Source organism: Nomascus leucogenys, chromosome 12, assembly GCF_006542625.1.
Source record: "Nomascus leucogenys isolate Asia chromosome 12, Asia_NLE_v1, whole genome shotgun sequence".
Classification (NCBI taxonomy): domain Eukaryota; kingdom Metazoa; phylum Chordata; class Mammalia; order Primates; family Hylobatidae; genus Nomascus; species Nomascus leucogenys.
In genome coordinates, this window is record NC_044392.1 from 12,588,863 (window position 1) to 12,611,533 (window position 22,671).

General features: G+C 56.9%; 1 protein-coding gene across 24 annotated transcripts in view; it reads left to right on the forward strand.

Moving 5' to 3' along the window:
* The window catches only part of PTPRF (protein tyrosine phosphatase receptor type F), a 97,742-nt gene that overhangs the window by 67,255 nt on the left and 7,816 nt on the right, over positions 1-22,671 (forward strand). For 5 of the 24 annotated variants that reach the window (XM_030823679.1, XM_030823678.1, XM_030823681.1 and 2 more), the window contains 14 exons: positions 4,687-4,992; positions 5,659-5,852; positions 9,000-9,026; positions 10,351-10,468; positions 10,546-11,124; positions 11,838-11,935; positions 12,121-12,374; positions 12,460-12,553; positions 13,183-13,401; positions 13,757-13,911; positions 15,276-15,287; positions 16,335-16,450; positions 19,731-19,763; positions 20,577-20,674. In XM_030823679.1, coding sequence (XP_030679539.1) covers positions 4,687-4,992; positions 5,659-5,852; positions 9,000-9,026; positions 10,351-10,468; positions 10,546-11,124; positions 11,838-11,935; positions 12,121-12,374; positions 12,460-12,553; positions 13,183-13,401; positions 13,757-13,911; positions 15,276-15,287; positions 16,335-16,450; positions 19,731-19,763; positions 20,577-20,674 — 2,303 coding nt within the window. The remainder of the gene's footprint in view (positions 1-4,686; positions 4,993-5,658; positions 5,853-8,999; positions 9,027-10,350; positions 10,469-10,545; positions 11,125-11,837; positions 11,936-12,120; positions 12,375-12,459; positions 12,554-13,182; positions 13,402-13,756; positions 13,912-15,275; positions 15,288-16,334; positions 16,451-19,730; positions 19,764-20,576; positions 20,675-22,671) is intronic. The other 19 variants (XM_030823698.1, XM_030823699.1, XM_030823697.1 and 16 more) reach the window with 14 other exon arrangements.

Below are 22,671 nucleotides of genomic sequence, written 5' to 3' on the forward strand. Positions count from 1 at the left end.
GGCTGTGCAGCACCTGTGTATGTGCATCAGTGGATCTTGGGCATGACCCTTGTCTTTGTGGGTGACTCTGTGGCCTGATCCTGTGACTGTGTTTGTGGGCCTCGGTAGCCCCCCAAACAGTAGACTGTGTGTGTGTGTGAGTCTGTGGTTGCTGCTGGGCGTCCTGTATGTGGTCACACAACCACAGTCAGCTGCTGTGTGAGACTCTGTGTGGTAGGGTGTCATGGATGTGACTGGCTGGGTAGCATTGTGGGATTGAGATGGTGACCACATCTGATGTGGCCATGTGACGACCATAAACGTGGCGGTGTCTGAAGTGGTCCTTATGAAGTGGGACCATGTGCATGTACCACTGATGTCAAGAGGCTGTGTGTGACCTTGTATTCATGGATTCATTCCAGAAGCACCTGCTGTGCTCTAGCTGGGGGCCAGGCCCCATGCACGGTACAGGGCTGGCAGCATGACCAGACACATGGCGTCTGCCCGTGGGGATCCCGCATTCCAGCAGGGCAGACAGACATTGCACCTGTAATTACCCAGATGAGCTTTTTTATTTTATTTATTTTTCGAGACGGAGTTTTGCCCTTGTCACCCAGGCTGCAGTACAATGGCACTATCTCAGCTCACTGCAACCTCTGCCTGCTGGGGTCAAGTGATTCTCCTGCCTCAGCCTCCCGAGTATGTGGGATTGCAGGCAACCACCATCACGCCTGGCTAATTTTTGTATTTTTAGTAAAGACAAAGTTTCACCATGTTGGCCAGGCTGGTCTCTAACTCCTGACCTCAGGTGATCCACCCACTTTGGCCTCCCCAAAGTGCTGGGATTACAAGCGTGAGCCACTGTGCCTGGCCTCCAAATGAGCTTTTAATGACATTTGTGTAAAGTAGGATGGAAGAGCCGGGCATGGTGGCTCATGCCTGTAATCCCGGCACTTTGGGAGGCCAAGGCGGGCGGGTCATCTGAGGTCAGGAGTTCAAGACCAGCCCGACCAACATAGAAACCCCATCTCTACTAAAAAATACAAAACCAGCCGGGCATGGTGCTACATGCCTGTAATCCCAGCTACTCGGGAGGCTGAGGTAGGAGAATTGCTTGAAACCTGGGAGGCGGAAGTTGCAGTGAGCCGAGATTGCGCCATTGTACTCCAACCTGGGCAGCAAGAGTGAAACTCCATCTCAAAAAAAAAAAGGTAGGATGGAGGAGACAGGGTGGAGAGATGATGAGACCTCCTTTGATCCGAGGGGTCAAAGAGGGTTGCCTTGGGGAGGTGACACTTCCCCAAGGCCTGAAGGAAGGGTGGGAGCCAACTGGTAAATGAACAGGAGCAGGGAGCACACAGGCCTCGGGGAGAGTCTGCGGGCCTGAAGGCCCTCCAGCTGCAAGGCACGTGGTTATGGTCACAGGGTAAGCAGCAGGCCAGTGTGGCTGCAGTAGCTGCCGGAGCTGTGGCAGTCAGGGCTTTGGGGACACAGGGTAGGCAGGAGGGCTGACTCTGGCTGCTCTGTGAGAATGGACAGGGCAACCTGTGCGGAAGCACAGACTGGTTAGGAGGCTTTGTAGCAGTCCAGGGAAAAGATGAAGATGGTGGCCCAGGTGAGGTGATGGTGGTGGATCTGAGAACTGTCAGGGGTGCTGACTGGTCAGACTTGGTAATGGGTTATGAATAGGGGCCCAGGGGGAGGGAAGTGGAGGTGAATCTTGTTTCTGGTGTGTTAACCTGGGAGGACAGTGGTGCTGGCGTAGGATGGGAAATGGGGCAGAGGCAGGTGTGAAAACTGCAGCTGGTCTCAGACACCCAAGTTCAAGATGCCATGTGCCATCCACATGGCAGTGCTCGGCAGGCTGTGGGAATCCAGGGCTGGGCTGGAGCTGAAGGACCCTGAGAAGAAAGACTGCAGATGAGAGGAAATCAGGGGAGGGGAGCGACTTGGAGGTTGGAAGGAGAGAAAGTTTCAAGAAGTAGATGAGATGCTGCTGAGCGGTCAGGAGTACTGGTTGGACCGAGCACCATGGAGGAGTGGCCCTGGAGATGAAGGTTGGTGCATGGTAGGACCAAAGCTGGTGGATGTTTCATGAGGCCTGTGTGGGTGCTGAGGATGTGGCGGCAGCAAGCCCAGACGTTGCCAGAAAGTGTAGCTCTGAACAAGAGGACCACTATGGCTAGAGAGGGCTGTGGAGCTGAGGGTGGGATTTTTATTTTGTTTTGTTTTGTTTTTGTTTTTTTGAGACAAAGTGTCGCTCTGTCTCCCAGGCTGGAATGCAATGGCACGATCTCGGCTCATTGCAACCTCCGTCCACCTCGCGGGTTCAGGTGATTCTCCTGCCTCAGCCTCCCGAGTAACTGGATTTATAGGCGCGCCCACCACCACACCCAGCTAATTTTGTGTGTGTGCGTGTGTAATTTTAGTAGAGACAGGGTTTCACCGTGTTAGCCAGGGTGGTCTGGATCTCCTGACCTCGTGATCCACCTGCCTCGGCCTCCCAAAGTGCTGGGATTACAGGCGTGAGCTACCGCGCCTGGCCTGGGATTTTTCTTTTAAGATGGGAAAATTTCAAGCATATTTAAATGCTATTGGAAACAGTCAATAGGAAAAAAAGAAACCATGGAAAAGAGGGTAACTGGTGGAGCCTCGGGAGGTGGAGAGAAGGGGAACAGTGTGGGTGGTGAGAGAGCTTAGCCTTGGACAGGGTGGCTCAACTCTCCATTCTCATGGGTGGAAAGGAGAGAATTGCTGCAGATGCAGGTAGGGTGGGGGGTTGTAGCAAGAGATGGAGGGAGCTGCTGTGAAAGCCCGGTCTTCTCTGCAGTGTGGGAGACGTGGTCATGCGCCAAGAGGAGGCAGGCAAAGGGAGCTGGAGGTCTGGGGAGCAGGGAGGAGAGGGACTGTTTCATGTGAGGTGGCAGAGCGAGCCAGGCAGGGGCCAGAAACAGGCAGCATGGAGAGTCCTGGAGGATGAGGCCTCTGGGGACATGTGCATAGGACGCCAACCTGCCTCAGTGCCGCTGTAGAGAAGGTGGGGGAGAGTTGGATTCATCTAGGGCTTGGCAGAGGCCAGGAAGGAGCATGGAAAGATCAGGAGGCGAGGGACTTTGTGATATTGGTGAGAGTGTGGTAGGTGGTGGCCTGTGGAAGCTGAACATGGAGGGTGGGAAGGACAAGGTTGATGGACAGGCATCCCGAGGAGCTGGCGAGCAGTCGCAGTGCCCGGGGCCTGGAGTGACTGAGCAAGAACAAGGGAGTGAGGTCTGCAAGGGGATGCGAGAGCCCGTGATTCTGGAGGGAGGGCCATCCCCAGTACTAGCAGCCTCCGGGGCATGACCACAGCTGTGCAGGGGAGGAGGAAGTCCTGGAGATGAGGGGCTCTGGGGCCAGTGGATCAAGGGGCCGCTGAAGTCCCCATGGCCGGGGGTGGTGACAGAACTTAAAAAGGAAACCTGTGCATTGCAGCAGAGTCCTCGGTGGGCGTGGAGTCTGGACGCACCACTGGACACGAGGAGACACGTGTCTGCCTCCTAATTCCCAAGGAAGCTGTTGAGTGAGGGCACCTCTGTTGGTGGGTACTTTTTCTCCACCCCAGGGGCTGTTGGCCTTCATGTCCGGCCTCCTGTTGGTGATTACCTGTGGTACTGGCAAAGAGACTGTTTCCAGGCAGGCACAGGTGAAGGCTGCCTTATGCCAGAAGGGCCACTGGGGCCACTCTTCCTCAGAAGAGCAGAACTGTGGGCACAGCAGACGGGAAGCAGTTCTCCATATGTGACTGTGCGTGCGGGTGGCAGTGGGATGGCCACGTGCTTGTGTGTATCTGATACCGTGTATGTTTTGTGTGAGACGGCATATGTGTGGGAGAGACCTCGTGTGAGAGATGCTGCGTCAGAACTCGAAGACATTGTGTGTGTGAGAGAGACTGTGTCAAATCCCGTGTGTGAGACACCGAGACACTATGGGTATGTGATACTCTGTGTGTACGTGAGTCCGTGTGAGAGACACTGATAGGCCAGGACATTGTGTGTGTGCGAGACGCTGTGAGACACCAAGACAGTGTATGTGTGAGACAACCTATGCATGTGACACCGTGTGTGTGAGACACCATGAGAGACTGTGTGTGAGAGACACGTGGGAGACACTGTGTGTGTGACACTGTGTGTATGTGTGAGACTGTGTGTATGAGACACTGTGTATATGACACTGTGTATGTGTGAGACTGTGTGAAACACTATATGACACTGTATATGTGTGACACTGTATATGTGTGACACTGTATATGACACTATATTTATGTGGAGACTGTGTGAGAGACACTGTGAGACACCAAGACAGTATATGTATGAGACACCCTGTGTGTGTGACACAGCGTGTGACTGAGAGATGTGTGTGAGGCACTGAGGCTGTGAGAGACACTGTGTGTGTGAGAGACAGACTGTGTGTGTATGAGGCTGTGTGAGAGTCAGTGTGTGTGATACTGTGTATCACCGTGCATGTGTGAGAGAGAGGGAGGCAGGTCAGAGGGAGGCAGGCGTCCTTGGTGAGAGTGGCAGCAGCCTGCCTGGAGGGACCCTGGGATGGCCATTTCAGCACCTGAGGGGTAGCCCGCCCGGGTGAGTCTCCAGTCCACTGTGACTCAGTCATTGTGCCTGTGATCCCCACCCTCCATCTGCTTGCTTCCCCCCCATTTGTCTTCCCCAGCCCCCTCCGCCCCTCCCCAGAAGGTGATGTGTGTGAGCATGGGCTCCACCACGGTCCGGGTAAGTTGGGTCCCGCCGCCTGCCGACAGCCGCAACGGCGTTATCACCCAGTACTCCGTGGCCTACGAGGCGGTGGACGGCGAGGACCGCGGGCGGCATGTGGTGGATGGCATCAGCCGCGAGCACTCCAGCTGGGACCTGGTGGGCCTGGAGAAGTGGACGGAGTACCGGGTGTGGGTGCGGGCACACACAGACGTGGGCCCCGGCCCTGAGAGCAGCCCGGTGCTGGTGCGCACCGATGAGGACGGTAGGCAGTGCCACTGGGACGGGAGGGGAGGCGTTCTGCCTCAGACACCACCCACCAAGCTCCCCAGGGCCTTCCTTTCCCGAACACAGGCCCAGGTCGACTCATCTTTCTGGTTCAGGCGTAATGGCCTAAAGTGGAGGGATGTCACTTATGGGATAACTGAGGCCCAAATCCCAGCCTTTGGGGCTGTCTCCAAAGCAGCTGAAGCCTTCACAGGCTAAGATGGGAGAAGCAGCCCTGTCTAAGATTTGAAAGGTCAAGATTGGGAAGATTGGCGTAAAAGATACTCAAAGTGGAATCAGCAGGACTCCACGTTGGCTGGACATTGGCATGATTTGGGGCCTAGGAGGAGTCAGGACAGGTTGTGCTGACTGCGGGTGGTCAAAGACCGGGTGCCCCACCTCCACCTCTTCCCCCGTGTGGACCCTCCCCACCAAGTGAGAGGCCTGAGCCAGAGGGGTGGGCAGGGCCAGTCCTGGGCTCTTACCCGTAGTGGGCAGAGGGAGCCTTCCGTGTGCCTCACCAGGGACAGATGATCTAAGGAAACTATATCAGGGCCTTTCCTGGGGGAGTGGGGTACTGAGGCAGGACCCTCGAGTTTGCTGTGCCCGCCTGAGCCAGGGTCGATACCTCCAGGCCTGACTTCTTTCTCTACCTGACCCCCAGTGCCCAGCGGGCCTCCGCGGAAGGTGGAGGTAGAGCCGCTGAACTCCACTGCTGTGCATGTCTACTGGAAGCTGCCTGTCCCCAGCAAGCAGCATGGCCAGATCCGCGGCTACCAGGTCACCTATGTGCGGCTGGAGAACGGCGAGCCCCGTGGACTCCCCATCATCCAAGACGTCATGCTAGCCGAGGCCCAGGTGCAGCATTGGGTGGTGGTGGGGTGGCAGGGTGAGCACAGACCAGCATGCACAAGCTCCCTTTTGGGGCCCAGATATGTCCCTCTTCCCCTGCCTGCCCTCAGCAGTGCTGTGACTGCTTTTCCTTGGTTGTGAGACCCAAGATGCTTTGCAGCATCAGGGGTTAGGCTGGGGTTTTTCGGGTGTGGGTTTTTTGTTTGTTTGTTTTGAGATGGAGCTTCACTCTTGTCGCCTAGGCTGGAGTGCCTCCTGGGTTCAAGCAATTCTCCTTCCTCAGGCTCCCGAGTAGCTGGGATTACAGGCGTCTGCTACCGCGCCTAGCTAATTTTTGTATTTTTAGTAGAGACAGGGTTTCACCATGTTGGCCAGGCTGGTCTCGAACTCCTGACCTCAGGTGATCCACCTGCCTCAGTCTCCCAGAGTGCTGAGATTACAGGTGTGAGCCACCGTGCCTCACCAGGTCGGGGTTTTGAGATGTGCCTTCCCCCGGACAGTGCTGGGCTGGCATCCACTCCTCCCACAGAAAGGGTAGAGAGAGTGCTCCAGGGCTGTCTTCCCCCACTGACAGCCATGGGTCCGTGGCTGTTGCAGAGCTCTGTGAGTAACCAAGTAGAGTGTTGCCCTGCTCCTGGCCCTGCAGGGAACAGTTCAGCCCTGATGTTCACCCTCAAGAGCTAGGCCTGCTGGCCAGCCTCACACCTCCCTCTGTGCACGTCTGTCTTCCTGGGAAGATGGTCCTGCCCTTGAGCTTGGGGTGAGGTCCCTGGGGTATTCTGAACACTGGTTGCTATTCAGATGAAGAACTTGGAATGCTGGGAGGTTATGAGAGTGGTATGGAATAATTCAGCAAGTAGGTGGCTGCGCTTGGATAAGAAGCCATGTCTGTGGACCCCTAGGAAAGGGCTGCAGTTGCTGTCATGAGCCCCGTCCCGAAAGACCCTGCTGGAGAGTCACAACACCTGGTGTGGTGCTCTCAAGGTCTCCCCATCCAGGAGCAGGGCCTCCCCATCGAGCCTCACCCCTGCCTGGGTGGAGAGCAGGGGTGCATGTACCACTCACTGCTGTACACACTGTGCAGAGGGGTGGGGTCACCCACACAGACAGGAGCCTCACCCCTCCGGCTGGGTTCAGCCATATGAAGCAAAATTCTTTCTGCCCAGAGGGTGCTCTCTTCCCCCTGTCAGCCTGCCCAGTGCTAAGGCATCTGGGGTGGAGGAGGCGGGCATGTGCACCCACCTGCATTCCTGGGGCAGGTTGAGGGCTCCTCGTGGAGCCTCAGTGAACACACCTACCCAGAAACATCCCAGGAATGGGTTCCCCCAGCCCCTCCTCTCTGAGGGGGCCAGTGGCCACAGCTGCGGCCAGTGGGGTTCCAGAGAAGCCACTTCAAGTGCCCCCTTCTGGTCCCAAGAGGTTCGGAAGGGAGCTGGGCCAGAGGCTCAGGGACGCTGCCCATTTAGTCTCACACATCCCATCATGGGGGGTAACTCGAGTCTGGGCTCCCGGAGGACACAGAAGATGGAGGCCTGCTCCGTAGCCCTCTCTGGACTGGGTCATTCTGTTCCTCGCCAGTGGGAGAGCAGTGGGGCCTGGTCCCGAGCCTGGCCACAGGGCCCAGCTGTCCCTGCGCTTCTGTCAAGGGCACCACATTGTGTCCTTCACGCAACAGCACCATCTGCTCAGCTCAGGGCCCCCATCAGGCCTGAAAGAACTATGTGGTGCGTGTTCCCACCCCCCACCCCAGAAGTGTGGAGCCAGACCTGTCTCCTTTTATGTCTGATTCCATCTCCCTGCCTCCCTTTTTCCCCTCTTATGGCCTTCATTTCTCTCTCCTTCTTGGAGTCTCTGTTTTTGTCTTGCTCATTCTCTTCTCTCTCCTCCCTCCTTCCCTCCTCCCCCTGCCATTCCTCTGACCCCTTCCCTTCATCTCCATCTGGTTTCATCCTCTGTCCTTCCCTTCTTTCTTGCTCTGCCTCTAGCGCAGGACAGGGTCCATGTCATGTGAGAACCTCCACGCCAAGGCTTGGTTGGGACAGCCCAGGTCTCCCCCCAGGCAAGGAGACTGGAACGGAGGTGGGCCCAGCCACACCCTATAAAGTGGCCATGCATTAAGGACCTGTCCAGAGTCTCCTCTCCTATTCTGTTCCATGCTTCTTGCAAGGACTTTCCAACAGAGTGTCCCAGGACAGGAGGAACTTAGGCCACCCAGCATGGAGGCGAGTGGACAGAGGCCAGACCAGCACTGTGGGGGTGCTTGGGCTGGAGGACCCCAGGTACCTCTGGCTTGGAGACATCCTGGACCATCTCCCTGTGATGTTTCATGGGGCCTGAGAATGGAGACCTCACAGTCCCTCCACCTGTCCATCTAGAATATCTACATGCACCAAAGGCCCGCAACACTGCCAGCCCCGAAACATTCCCTCCTACCTTAATTCTCAGACACCCCGAGGAAGGAACAGGGGTATAGGTGGTTTCCCGTGCCTGTGGGCTACAGCCCAGGCTCTGAGCTTGGCACTCACAGCCTTCATAGTCTTGCTGACTAGCTTGCCCATGGGCCCACCCTGGCCATGTGCCCTGTTCACCCCCAACTCTTACTGTTTTGGGACGCTTCTCATGCCTGGGATGATTGTATAATGTATCATCACATCTGGGATGCTTTGGTGGGTGGAAGGAGACACTGAATAGTCATTCCATGGCAACAAGCACAGGCCAGGACTGTCCGAGGCAAACCAGGGCATACGAGCACCCCATTCATCCCTCAGTGTCTTCTTTCCCGTCGGCCTGAGCTGTTGAACCCACCCTCCTCGTCTGGCAGCCTCTCCCTCCCAGCAAGCCTAAAATTTTCAGAGCATCTGTAGCTGCTTTGTGTTCTTAGGGCCCTCTGTCAGCGGGTCCTCTCCCTGCAGGCTGCCTGCCCTCCCAGTCTCCGTACCCTCCTCAGCCCTGACACACACAGTTGGTGCTCAGTGAGGCAGGGATTCAAATCTTTGAACCGAGAGTTGTCCTGGGGTGCTACCCCCATGGGTACTTCGAGGCCCAAAAGCCCTCCCTCTGTCCTCCCTGGGCCAGGTCCTTCCAGGCCTGGCCCCCTCCAGGTCAGAGTCCTTCACCATCCTGTCTCCCTTTCTTTCCCTCTCCCGCGGTCAGTGGCGGCCAGAGGAGTCCGAGGACTATGTAAGTAACAGGTGTGCGAACGCGGACAAGACATGGGTCAAGCTGGGCTCGTGGGACACTCCTCCTCTCCCTCGTTTCCTGCCAGCCTGCGCTGCCAAGATCCACAGGACTCCAGTCACATCCGGAGAAAATTGGCGTTTAGACACGAGCACTGAGCTGAGCAGCGATTGGCATTTCCTCTAATCCTTACTTCTTGCCTGTCGAGCAGCAATTTGAGGCCAGTGTTCATGATCGACCAGGGCCCGGCCCCTGCCCCGGCCAGACAGGGATGGAGTTAAATCCGATCCTGATCGTTAGGCCTTATTGATCCCTGGAGTGAAAAATCACCTGCTTTAGGGCCGAGGCTGGGAGGGCGGTCTGGAGAGTCGGATTCTGGCATTGGTGCATTCTGGAGCCCCAGCCCTGGGAGACCCTCCAGCTGTGGCAGGAGGGACCCGTGAGGGGGTGGTGGCAGCTGCAGGGGCCCCACTCAAGGCCAGAGCTGGAGGGATACCAGGGTTGGTGACAGCTCTGTTCCCTCTGCACGGTGGTCCCTGCCCTGCTTCCCACTCTTCTCTCTATGTGCTGTGGCTTGACCCCCCATGGTGTTTCTCCGCATGTCCAGAGGTGATGCCTTTGCTGCAGATGGTTATATGGGCAGGGTCTGCCAAGGGGGGAGGACATTGCCCTGGCTGCTGTCTCAGGCATCACTGGGAACAGATGGGGAAGCCAGTTCCCCAGGTGTGGAGGTTTTCTTACTCTCCTGGCCCCTCCCCCACCTTTCTCAAGAGGTATTGCAGGGTATAGACATTCACAGAGTTAGTGGCCTATATGGGGGCAGCAGAGTCCTGACCAGGCCCAGGTCCTATAGGATGGCACCTTAGCCCGCCCCGCCACCTTGCTCTGTGTGTGCATGCATGCAATGGTGTCCACAGGTGGCCTTACGCCTGCTTATGCAGGAGCTGTAGGCTGTGTGCGTGTGGGTGCCAAGAGCCACGCAAGGTGCTGGGTGCGTGCGAGGCTGTGCCCTGGTTATAGCCTCAGCCTCCGTTCACAGCACAATGGAGTGAGGGAAACAGTCTGGCCCTTTGTTCTTGTCTGAAAGGAATAATGAGCTGTCTGCCCCAGGCGTGCAGCTCCTGGGATGGGCGGGGTCCTCCCAGGCCTGCATCTTACCTGCCTACTTCCTCTCCAGCAGAGGCCACCATTGTACAGCCCCGCCTTCCACAACCCCTGGCCTTGTGTGCCCTGGGGCTCCCCTCAGGCTAGGGTCCTGAGGTCCCTGACAAGGTCTGGCCTCTCCCTGCATTCTTGTGATGGGAACGGACCCCTCCTCCTCCCTCAGGAAACCACTATCAGCGGCCTGACCCCGGAGACCACCTACTCCGTTACTGTTGCTGCTTATACCACCAAGGGGGATGGTGCCCGCAGCAAGCCCAAAATTGTTACTACAACAGGTGCAGGTGAGTGAGGGGTCAGGACAGACCTGAGGGTGGGGCAGCAGGAGGGCAGCACCAGAGCCCAGCCCGTGGTCCTTCAGTCCCAGGCCGGCCCACCATGATGATCAGCACCACAGCCATGAACACTGCGCTGCTCCAGTGGCACCCACCCAAGGAGCTGCCTGGCGAACTGCTGGGCTACCGGCTGCAGTACTGCCGGGCCGACGAGGCGCGGCCCAACACCATAGATTTCGGCAAGGATGACCAGCACTTCACAGTCACCGGCCTGCACAAGGGGACCACCTACATCTTCCGGCTTGCTGCCAAGAACCGGGCTGGCCTGGGTGAGGAGTTCGAGAAGGAGATCAGGACCCCCGAGGACCTGCCCAGCGGCTTCCCCCAAAACCTGCGTGTGACAGGACTGACCACGTCTACCACAGAACTGGCCTGGGACCCGCCAGTGCTGGCGGAGAGGAACGGGCGCATCACCAGCTACACTGTGGTGTTCCGAGACATCAACAGCCAAGAGGAGCTGCAGAACGTCACGACAGACACCCGCTTTACCCTTACTGGCCTCAAGCCAGACACCACTTACGACATCAAGGTCCGCGCATGGACCAGCAAAGGCTCTGGCCCACTCAGCCCCAGCATCCAGTCCCGGACCATGCCGGTGGAGCAAGGTGTGTGCTGTGGACATGGCAGCCCTTCCCAAGCGTGGCTGCATCTGGGGGTCTCTGCTCTCCTTGAGCCACTGACTTCTGGCGACTGATCCACCAGCCTCTGGTGTGTGACCTCCAATCTCTCATGACTGTGACCACTAACCTCTAGTGAATGGGCACCACATTTTTGGTGCCTGACCTCTGCTGTCCTTGACCTACTGACCTCTGCTGTATGACCTTCTGATCTCTCGTGACCTTGACTCACTGATCTCTTTTGACTGTGTCACTATTCTTGGGTGTGCAACCTCCTGATCTTTGGTGTGTGACACTAATCTCTTGGGGCCATGACCCACCGACCTCTAGTGAACATGCTCCACCGTGCTCTGTTGTGTGGCCACATGCTTCTCATGACCGAAACCCACTGACCCTCTGATCACTCTGGCCTGGTGTCCATCGGCTCAAGCTTTTACACTCGCGTTTCTGGAGATTCTGACCCCGGTTGCTGTGGCATCCCCCGCCCTGTTTGGTGCTCACTGTGGAAGAGCTTGGGCTGGGAATTCAACTGTGCCATTTGAAGCTGGCTGGGAGTGGGGCGCTTGGTACTCTGCAGCCATGCTTCAACCCCCCGTTCCCCAACCAGTGTCTCATCCTGGCCATTCACCTTCCACCCTTCCAGCCCATTCATCCCACCTCATATACCCAGCAGAGCTGACTCTCTCTTTATGCCTTTGTAGTGTTTGCCAAGAACTTCCGGGTGGCGGCTGCAATGAAGACGTCTGTGCTGCTCAGCTGGGAGGTTCCCGACTCCTATAAGTCAGCTGTGCCCTTTAAGGTGAGTAAGGGCCACGGCCAGCTGAGCCTGGCACACACACAGGCCTGCTGGGTGCTGTCTTTCCAGTCCTAACCCATGTGCATCCGGCTGTGAAGCAGGACTGTGGTTGTGTATCCGTGCACTGTGCCTTGCAGCCCATGGTAGGGAACCTCACCCAAAGGCATTGCCCCTCCCGTCCCCCACAGATTCTGTACAACGGGCAGAGTGTGGAGGTGGACGGGCACTCGATGCGGAAGCTGATCGCAGACCTGCAGCCCAACACGGAGTACTCGTTTGTGCTGATGAACCGTGGCAGCAGCGCAGGGGGCCTGCAGCACCTGGTGTCCATCCGCACGGCCCCCGACCTCCTGCCTCACAAGCCGCTGCCCGCCTCTGCCTACATAGAGGACGGCCGCTTCGCCCTCTCCATGCCCCATGTGCAGGACCCCTCGCTTGTCAGGTGTGCACACGAGGTATCGGGGGAGGCGGGGCAGGGCTGGAGGTAACCGGCAGTGACAGTCCTGATTCCTGCCCTGCCCACCCAGGTGGTTCTACATCGTCGTGGTGCCCATTGACCGTGTGGGCGGGAGCATGCTGACGCCAAGGTGGAGCACACCTGAGGAACTGGAGCTGGACGAGGTACCTGGGGAGGGGATGGGGGGGACACTGACAGCCCCATTGCAGTGGTCGGCTGTGGCCTTCCTGCGCTGAGCACTGTCCCAGTGACTCTCGGATTCACTCCCCAAATTGAAATCTCTCTCCTGGCTGCTCTGGCTGGCAGCCCGCCCCTCGCTGGAGAGAGGGACTCTGAGGAAACCGTCTGGGAGTATTGACAGAACTCCCGGAGGGCTTACGAAGAATCCCTGGGGTGGGATGTCGTGGAGATGCCTTTGCAGGTCTAGAGAATGCCAAGCCCTGTAGACACTGCAGAGCCTCGCAGATCTAGAAGCCATGGAGGGCTTAGTGAGCCTTATAGCCAGGAGTCCCTGAAAGTTTGAAATCCTTCAGTCCTTTCTCATAGCCAGTGTGGCAACAACCTGGTTAGGGTGGGGCAGCTTACTCACAGGGCTGCTTCTCATGGGCTGGTGGGGAGGAGTGGCTTCGCGGTGTCTGTTACTCTGTAGGGGCAGTGGGTTGGGCAGGTGTGGGCTCTTACACGGAAGGTGAGCCTTGATCTCGACCCAGGGAGCTGACATCCCAGGCCACAGCCCCAGGGCCGGCCGGCATGCTCCAAGGCCCCGCATGACCCCCGTGCTCTGCTCTGCCAGCTTCTAGAAGCCATCGAGCAAGGTGGAGAGGAGCAGCGGCGGCGGCGGCGGCAGGCAGAGCGTCTGAAGCCGTATGTGGCTGCTCAACTGGATGTGCTCCCCGAGACCTTCACCTTGGGGGACAAGAAGAACTACCGGGGCTTCTACAACCGGCCCCTGTCTCCGGATCTGAGCTACCAGTGCTTTGTGCTTGCCTCCTTGAAGGAACCCATGGACCAGGTCTGCCTGAGCCGGCTTGGCTCTCAGCACCCTGATCCCCTGGGCCTGGCCTGAGACGACGCCAGTCTCAAACACCACAGGACCCCAGGTCTTTATCAGTTTGGGGGCTTCGAGATCCTGGGGCAGCACTAAAGACCCAAGATCTGTCCCGGGGATCCTAAGACACGGCCCTGGGACCCAGAGGCCAGACCTAATGTGGCTCCGGGGACCCAGTCCTGCCAAGTCCACCTTGTAGGGTCTGGGAGACCAGGCCCAGGGTAACCCAGACCCAGAGCCCTTTCTCCAGGATTGATAGGCAGAGGGTGGGGGGTTCTCACGCTGAGCTCACAGCCTGCTTTTCTCCACCGGGCCACAGAAGCGCTATGCCTCCAGCCCCTACTCGGATGAGATCGTGGTCCAGGTGACACCAGCCCAGCAGCAGGAGGAGCCGGAGATGCTGTGGGTGACGGGTCCCGTGCTGGCAGTCATCCTCATCATCCTCATTGTCATCGCCATCCTCTTGTTCAAAAGGTGAGCACTGCCCTCAGAGCTCCGGGAACGGCCACCTGCCCCTCGCCTTTCAGGCCCTCTCTGGGTGTGGTGCCTGTGGAGGGTGTGCAGCCTTGCATCCTGGACCCTGGGCCTCAGGCTCAGCAGGAAGGCAGGAAGGGCAGGAGCAGTGTGTGTGCCTACCTGTGTCTGCAGGCCTGCATCTGTCAGGTGAGGGAGCCTCTGCGGCAGCCTGGGCGTGAGGAACTAAAGCCTCAGAGGGTTGTCTCATGTGCATCCCTAGCACGTCTGTCTGTCTGTGTTTCTGTGGATAAGAGTGTGTCCGTCTCCTCTTCAGTTTTAAGACACTGCCATCTCCTGAGCTCCTACCTCTAGTCCTTTCCTTCTGCCACCATTCCTGGATGATTCCCCAGCCCTACTCTCCTGCTTAGGCCTAGAGAGGTCGAGCTGGAGGCCCACAGGCCATGGATACTCACTAACAGACATGACTGATGGCCTGCTGTGCCCGTGCCATCCACAGCGGCCTCAGCCTCAGTGTGTCTTTCCCACTCAGTTCCCTATCGGCAGTGGCAACCACCTGCCCTAGGACTCTCCCTTCCTATCGTGCACCTTCCAGCCTGAAAGGGATTTCCAAAGATTTAACTTTGTCACTCTTAGTTTAAAACCTTCTGATGGCTCCCCACGTAAAGCCCAGCCTCTTTAGCCTGACAGCCAAACACCTGGCTAATCTGACCCCTGCCACACTCCTGACAGTGCGACACTGAACTCATTCAGTGTTCAGGCCCACACAGGGTGTGCCCTCTGCGGATCTCCCTCCCCCTGCCCACCTGGCAACAGCAATCTCATCGTTCAGGACTCAAGTCCGTGCCCTGGTGCTTGCAAGGCCTTGCCTGGCCCCTACCCCTTTCTTGCACAGCCCCACATCTGTCCCCTGTGATGCTCCACTGCAAACGCAGCTGGGCCTGCGTGTGCCAAGCCTTCAGCCCCCAGCACTGGGCTGAGCCCACAGGCATGTCAGTGAGCACCTGGCAGATGAAGATATGCTAGTGTGTGTGTGTCTGAGCACATCTCTGCACCATGCAGGAGTGCCTGTATCCTGTGCCCCTACCCTGGACCCACTGCTCCTTCCTAAAGAGTCCACTCCTTCCTCCCAGGGTGGATGGACCTGTGGGCGGGTCCCTGAGGAGTGTCCCGCAGACGCACTCATCCTTCCCACTTCCACCTGCATTCTGGGTCTGTCCAGAGAAGTAGACCCCCTCCCTGTGAATGTCACGTGGGTGTCATATAAGGGGTCTGCAGGGTCCCCATGTCATTAGAAGGCTGAGTGCTTGGTGGAAACTGTGACCGTTCCTTTCTTCTGTCCTTGCTTGTCTTTCGGGACCTAGTAAACAAGAAAGGTAGGAGTTGTTCCTTCTCTCTTCACACACCTCCCCCTCTACTTCTAATCCCTGGGCCAGCAGGGAGGGATGACGCTTTGACCAGAAGCCCCCTGGCCTATGGCTTTAAGCAGCAAACTGTCCAGTCAGCTCAGCAGGCGCCCCGGTTCAGGACTGAGTCCTCATTGGTGTGAGGAGGCAGGTTCTGTCTCACTCTTGCCAGTTCAACTCTGCAGAAGATGCTCCTTCTCTGGGGCACATGCATAATACAGACTGCATTGCTTTCCCTGAGCGTACAGAGCTCACCAGAACCGTCACCCGGCTCCCAGTTCTCTGAGAAGTTGCCTAAGTGCTGCGAGGGACAGTCTCGCACAGAGCAAAGAGCAGTCACTGTGCGGAACGGCAGAGAGGCGTGTCCTGGTACCCACCTGAGCACACTCACTGAAATTCTTTTTCCCCAAGCACATGCGTCTGCAGACCACAAGTAGCCTCTGGCTATTTGTTGGCAGCTGAACCCTATGGTCTGTCTCTGACCCTGTCCTTGTAGATGGGAAAACTGAGGCCAGTGAGAGAGGACTCTGCCCAGCTGGGGTGACGCCTTTCCCGTCCCTCCCCTGCTGCCCTGGGCATTTATCCTGATATTCTGAGGGCCAAAAAGCTGGGGCCCTGTCTCCTGTGCTGTTTGTGTATTTTATGTGTCATTTGCATGTTTATTCCTGGTGGTTCCTGCTACTCAGCTGGGTGGCCTTGGAGATAGCAGCCACTGTCCCACAGTGACCTGCCTTCTATCCAAAGGAGCTGCCCGCCCCTGCAACCCCTTCCTCCCTGCTGCACTGCCCCTCTGCTCACGCCACACTCCTGCTCTCCCTACCCCTTCCCTGCCCTGTGTTCTCTCATGTCAAGGCTGTTCTGGCCCTGGCTCCTCCGCACTCAGAGATCCTGGGAAGAGGTGGGGCAGTAGGAGGACAGAGCCGTGCACATGGGGGCTCCTTGGCAGCCAGCCATGCCATGTGTCACTGTCTCAGCCTGGACCTCAGGTTCTCACCAGCCTCCCTTCTGTCTCTCTAGGAAAAGGACCCACTCCCCGTCCTCTAAGGATGAGCAGTCGATCGGACTGAAGGACTCCTTGCTGGCCCACTCCTCTGACCCTGTGGAGATGCGGAGGCTCAACTACCAGACCCCAGGTAGGGCACTCCCATGGCCTGTGTGCCCCCAGCCCAGACGTAGCAGGCCTGTGGGTCTCTTCTGCAGGTCTCAGGGTCGTCACTGAAGTTCCTGGGCCACATGCACTTGTTCCTGCTCCTTTTCTTACTTTCTGTCCTTCTCCCTGTGCTCATCCACTTTGGTTGGAATGACTGAGGAGCCCCCATATCCTGCAGCTGGACAGGTGCCCCAGGCCAGGACCCTCTCAGGTGGCAAAGCCACTCAGCCACTGCCTTGTCTTCAGTCAAGGCCTCTGAATATGGGCTAAGGACCTCCCAGAGCCCACATCTCTGCCGCAGGGTGGCCAGTGTCTGGCCTGCGCTCTGGCCCCTCCACGTGAAAGAGGGGCGTGTTAGCAGTGGGAGATGCCTGACCAGACACTCGTGGGGAGATGAAGTGCCTGCACCTGAGCTTCCTGGAGGCTGACCCCAGGTTTACCATACCACGTACCTGCCCGTTCTCCTAGCCGCTCTCGCGGGGCTGTCCAGCTGTTCCTTCTCCCTGAAATGTTACTCTTCCCAACACCCAGCAGACGCAGCTGAGACCTCTCCCCTTCCCCACACCCCCACAGGGTTAGGTGTCTCTTCTTGGCTCCAGGAACCTCCCTCCTTCTGAATCCTTTTGACGCCTCTCACAGTGAGCTGGGATTACCTCAGTGACAGTCTCTGAGCTCTGTGGTGCCAGGAACTGTGTCTTGTCATCCCCCATCCCTTGTATTCAGCGCACGATGGGTTCTTGTTGAATGCCTGTGAAATGAACACACACACAAATGAAGGAATGAGTGAACTAATGCATACACACAGGGTTTGTGTATGTATGAGCTGGTTATTACTGCATATCAAATTACCCCAAAACTTAGTGGCTTAAAACAACAATAATTGTGTATTATCTGTCACGGTTTTTGTGAGGCAGGAATTCAGACAGGGGCACAGCAGGAACAGCTTGTCTTTATTCCACAAAGTCTGGGCCCTCAGCCGGAAGACTTGAAGGCTGGGAGCTACAGTCATTTAAAGCAGGGGTTGGCAGACTATGGCCCATGGCCAAGTACAGCCCACCACCTGTTTTTGTAAATAAATTTTTACTGGCCGGGCACGGTGGCTCATGCCTGTGATCCCAGCACTTTGGGAGGCTGAGCCAGGTGGATCACCTGAGGTCAGGAGTTCGAGACCAGCTAGTGAAACCCCATCTCTACTAAAAATACAAAAATTAGCCAGGTGTGTGGTGCCTATCATCCCAGCTACTCAGGAGGCTGAGGCAGGAGAATCACTTGAACCCAGGAGGTAGAGGTTGCGTGAGCCAAGATCGCACCATTGCACTCCAGCCTGGGCGACAAGAGCAAAACCCCGTCTCAAAAATAAACAAGTAAATAAAATTTTACTGTAACAGCCACACCCATTTATTTATATGCTGCCTACCTATGGTTGCTTTTGCACTATAAAGGCACCATTAAATAGATGCAATAGATACCAGATGTCCACAAAGCCTAAACTATTTACGCTCTGGCCTGTTATGGATTCCAAGTTTGCCAACCCCTGGACTCTAAAGCCTCTTTCATCCATGTAACTGGTGGTTGATGAGCCAGCTCTGAGCCTTGCTGTGGCTGTCAGCCTGGGACACCCAACACGAGGCCTCTTTAGGTGGCCTGGGCTTCCTCACAACATGGTGACTGAGTTTCATGAGCATATGTCTGGAGAGTGTGCCAGGCAGACCTAGCAGGCTATTGCAACCCAGCACGATTAGATCTCTGAAGAATCAAGCACCAGGATGCTGGGACCTGAGTGCAGAGAAGCCTCTTTGGGGATGGGATGCTGAGCCATGTGGTTATTGGTCTGGAAAAGAAGGGTGGGAGAGAGCTCCTCAGTGGAAGCATGTGCAGAAGCTTGGGCAGACTGCATGTGCATCAAGTTATGAGCACCTGAGGGTTTCTGCAGCATGAGAGTTAGGGGCTGGGGAAATACTGAGCCAAGAGAAGACTGGAGGGCTAGGCAGAGGTCCAGTCAAAAGGACCTTGAATGTCAGGCTAAGGGGCTTAGACTTTTTCTTGAGGATGCCAGGGAGGTATTAAAGGTTTTCAGCAGGGGAGCCAGATGGTCAGAGCCATGCTTTAGAAATGTCACTCTGGCTCCTTGAGGAGACTGGATTAGAGAGAAGAAATTGAGGCAGGAAGACCATTTAAAAGGCCACCAACCAAGTGAAAGGTGGCAGTGGGAACAGAGGGGACAGACTTGGGAAACGTGAAGAAGGTGAGGACAGCGGAGTCTGGGCTTAAGTCCACGTGGGGAGAGGTAAGGGTGGCTCTGCAGTTGCTGGCTGAATGAGCAGGGGGTAGGGGTGTCCTGGGGCCGGTGGGTCTGTGGGTCTGAGGACTTCTGAGCTGACATCAGGGCTGAAGCCCTGTGGGAGGGGCCAAGGAGCATGTAGTAGTCAAAGCCTAAGAATAGATGGGCTCTCCCAGGGTGAGGGCTGGAAGGAGACCGGGACCAAAAAGGAGCCCAGGGCAGGGAAGGTGGTGCAGTGTTAAGGAAAGATGGATGGAGAGCAGCTAGGGAGATTGAGAAGGAGCAGCCACAGCCAGAGAGCAGGAGTGCAGTGTCCCTGATGCCAGGGTCGGGGGAGTTGTGCAAGGGACGAGACGACTTAATGAGGTAGGACAGGGGACCCTCACCCAGTGGGAGGACCGTTGGCTTTGGCAGATGGGGCTTTGAAGAGAGGGTGGTGGCCACGTCCTGTGGGCAGAAGTGTTTCAGTGAGCAGCGTGGCAAGTGGGGGCTGAGAAAGTGGAGAAACCCCTTTCAAAGATCCTGGGAAGGAGGCAATGAGCAGGGCACAGTGGGAGAGGAGAGAGTGTGGGGTCTGAGAAGGAGGGCTCTTTTTTCCAACATGGAAATCATCTGAAAATTGCCAAGGCCAAATTTTGGTACCAAAAAGGGCAGGGCTGGCTTGGACTTATTTAATCATATTTAGTCATATTTGGACTGACTTAGTTATAGAGTCCCCCGAGGCTGCCGAGGCCGCCAGAATTTAGAAGTGCTCGCCTTTGGGTTGGGACACCCCACCTGTATTAACTGGGAGACAGAAGGAGCCTCGACGGAACTTGTCCGCAGCCCCAGCCCCTCACCGCCCCATCCTCTTCTCCGCCAGTCCCTTGCAAGCCCGCTCGGCACCTCCACTGCGTGTGACGGTGCCGTAAGCAGAAAAAGTTAACGGGCTCTCTTTTCTTGCCTCGTTGTTTTTTTTGTTTGTTTATTTTTTTCTCTGCAGGTTCCAGTGTCCCCAGTTGCCCGAATACCTCAAGTTAGTTTTCAAAGTTCCCGTGTTTGGGGGATACTTTGGCTTCTGTGTCTGTTTCCACTCCTTTTGTTTACCCCATCGCCTCCGTCCTTCCTTGAATTCTTCTCTCCCCTTCCCTTTCTTCTCCCCCAATCCCACTGTCTCCTGACCTTTTTCCTTCCCCACCCTCCCCTCTGCCCACCTTGCTTCCTCCAGGCCTGTTTTCTCTCCCGCTGGCCCCATCTCTGTTCTGCCTCTCTGGCCTCCAGTCCCGGCCTGACACCCTTCCTTCTGTGTGCCTCTACCTCTCATCTCCTCTCCTCTGTCTCACACCCCCCTCCTGATCTCTGCTTCTCTCTCCATTGTGTCTGTACTTCGTGACCACTCCATCTACACACGTGGTGCCCGGGATGACGATGGCCGTGAGTCTCCCATGGCGACTGCCACCATTGAGGGGCAGGAGGGCTGTCCACAGGCAGGCGCAATGGATCCCAGCTCCCGTCACGTCTGCTGCCACTGACCTGGGCGTCCCACCCCTCCTGGGAGGAAGGAAGCCTCTCCTCCATCTTGAGAGAGCTGCCAGGCAGGGCCTAGTGCCCCCACTCAGCACCCCACTACCAAAACAGGCTCCACGTGCTCATGGCACAACACCGCCCTTTGTCCTCTCCCACCCTCCGCCATCCCTGTCGCCGCATGTGCTGCTGTCTCCATGCCACCAGTTCCAAGTGCTCCATGGTCACACATGTTCACATGTGCACATACATGCGTTGGGGCTTTCTCTGCCACCCTGCTCAAGCCTCACACTAACGCTGCCTGTGTATGCCCTACCTCCCCCAGGTATGCGAGACCACCCACCCATCCCCATCACCGACCTGGCGGACAACATTGAACGCCTCAAAGCCAACGATGGCCTCAAGTTCTCCCAGGAGTACGAGGTGAGACGTTCCCGCCCCCTACCATGTACCTGGCCCAGGCCTACCCCAAACCAGCTCCTGTCCTGTCCTAGGTCCCAGCTGTGGTGGGTGAGGAAGCAGGGGTCCAGCTTTTTCAGGAGCACAGAGAGGAGGGTCGGCAGTAGCAAGGGTCAGCTGGGAACCAGGTGCCTCAGATGCTGGGTCTGGCCATAGCCTGGCCCAGCATCTTCTTGGGGTTACCCTTGGGAGATGGTTTCAAACGGCTGTGAGTGACGCCAGGGTCTGGACACTCAGACACGTGCTCAAGTGCTCACAGGCAGACACAAGGCCACAGGCATACAGACATAGATCAGTGATAACAGCCACAGTAGCTGGCATCTATCGAGCATCCTGCAGGCCAGCACCGGGCTGGGGACTTGGCATGCACTATCTCTTTTGGTCCCCCCACAGTCTTCAGAAATGGGGACTGTTATCATCCCATCTTCCAGATGAGGAAACGGGCTCAGAGAGGGGAAGTGAGTTGCCCGAGTCAAATAGCTGATGAGTAGTGGAGCCAGGATTCAAACCCAGGCCTGCCTACTGCCCTGTGCTCTGCACATGCATGTGCTCACGTATGTACTCAGGATGCCACAGCTCACAGGGGGAGTCAGGGCCTTGAGACCGGCTGCTCAGGCTGCACAAGTCCCGCTCGGAGCCCTCCACACGTTCACCTTACTCTGGACTTAACTCCTAGGAGCCTGCTGGGGGCTCAGCCTTCAAGAGTCTGAGGGTTTCCCACCCACAGATGGTGTGGGGGTGACTCTGAGCATCCCCAGGCTGCCCATCTAGGAAGGGGATTTGTTAGAGAAGGAGGTGATTTAAAGAAGAGACTCCTGGCCAGGCGCAGTGGCTCATGCCTATAATCCCAGCACTTTGGGAGGCCGAGGTGGGTGGATCACCTGAGGTCGAGAGTTTGAGACCAGCCTGGCCACCATGGTGAAACCATATCTCTACTATAAATACAAAAATTAGCCGGCTGTGGTGGCGCATGCCTGTAGTCCCAGCTACTTGGGAGGCTGAGGCGGGAGAATCGTTTGAACCCGAGAGGCGGAGGTTGCATTGAGCCAAGATCATGCCACTGCGCTCCAGCCTGGGTGACAGAGTGAGACTCCCTCTCAAAAAAAATAAAATAAAATAAATACTCTTAAAAAAGAGTATTTTTACTTAAAAGAGAGAGACTTGCCCCTCTTCCACCTCCTCGAAGAAGAAGCCTGTGCTTGTCTTTCTGCCTTGTCCACAGCTGTTTCCGCAGCACCTGGCACTGGCCTCAGTAGCTGGTTGGTGGACAGGCAATTGAGGGGTTGGCTCAGCATAACCTGTGAGTTTGTGCCCCTTCTGATGTCCACCCTCAGCTGTGTTTGGGGGATGCATCCTAGGGCTCAAAGATTGCCCTTCCAAGGGCTGTGGGCCAGGTTTCTGAAGAGGAAGCTGGGCTTGGCAGGCAAATGGATGAGTATGTCTGCGGCACAGCAACCGTGCTGCCTCTGCCTATAGGGCCCCCCTGGGGTCCTGCTCCATACAAGGCTGGGCTTCGGGTCACGAAGCCTGTAAGGTGGGCTCCCTGCCTCCCATGGCCTCTACCCACACTCATTTGTACCATGTCCCACACCTGCCCTTCCTTCCAGCACAGCCCTGCTTCCCTATCTGGGCTCGTGGGGCCTCTGCTCACAGTAGTCCCCTTCCATCTTCTACCTGCTTCCCTCCTCTGATCAGAACTTTCCTTATAAGACCCTCCTCCTCCAGGAAGCCTTCGCAGGCTCCCCAAGGCTGCCGTGGGCTCTCCCTCACCTAGGACCCCATAGCTCTGTTGTCTTTTTTTTTTTTGAGACGGAGTCTCGCTCTGTCGTCCAGGCTGGAGTGCAGTGGCACAATCTTGGCTCAGTGCAAGCTCTGCCTCCTGGGTTCATGCCATTCTCCTGCCTCAGCCTCCCGAGTAGCTGGGACTACAGGCCACCACGCCCGGCTAATTTTATATTTTT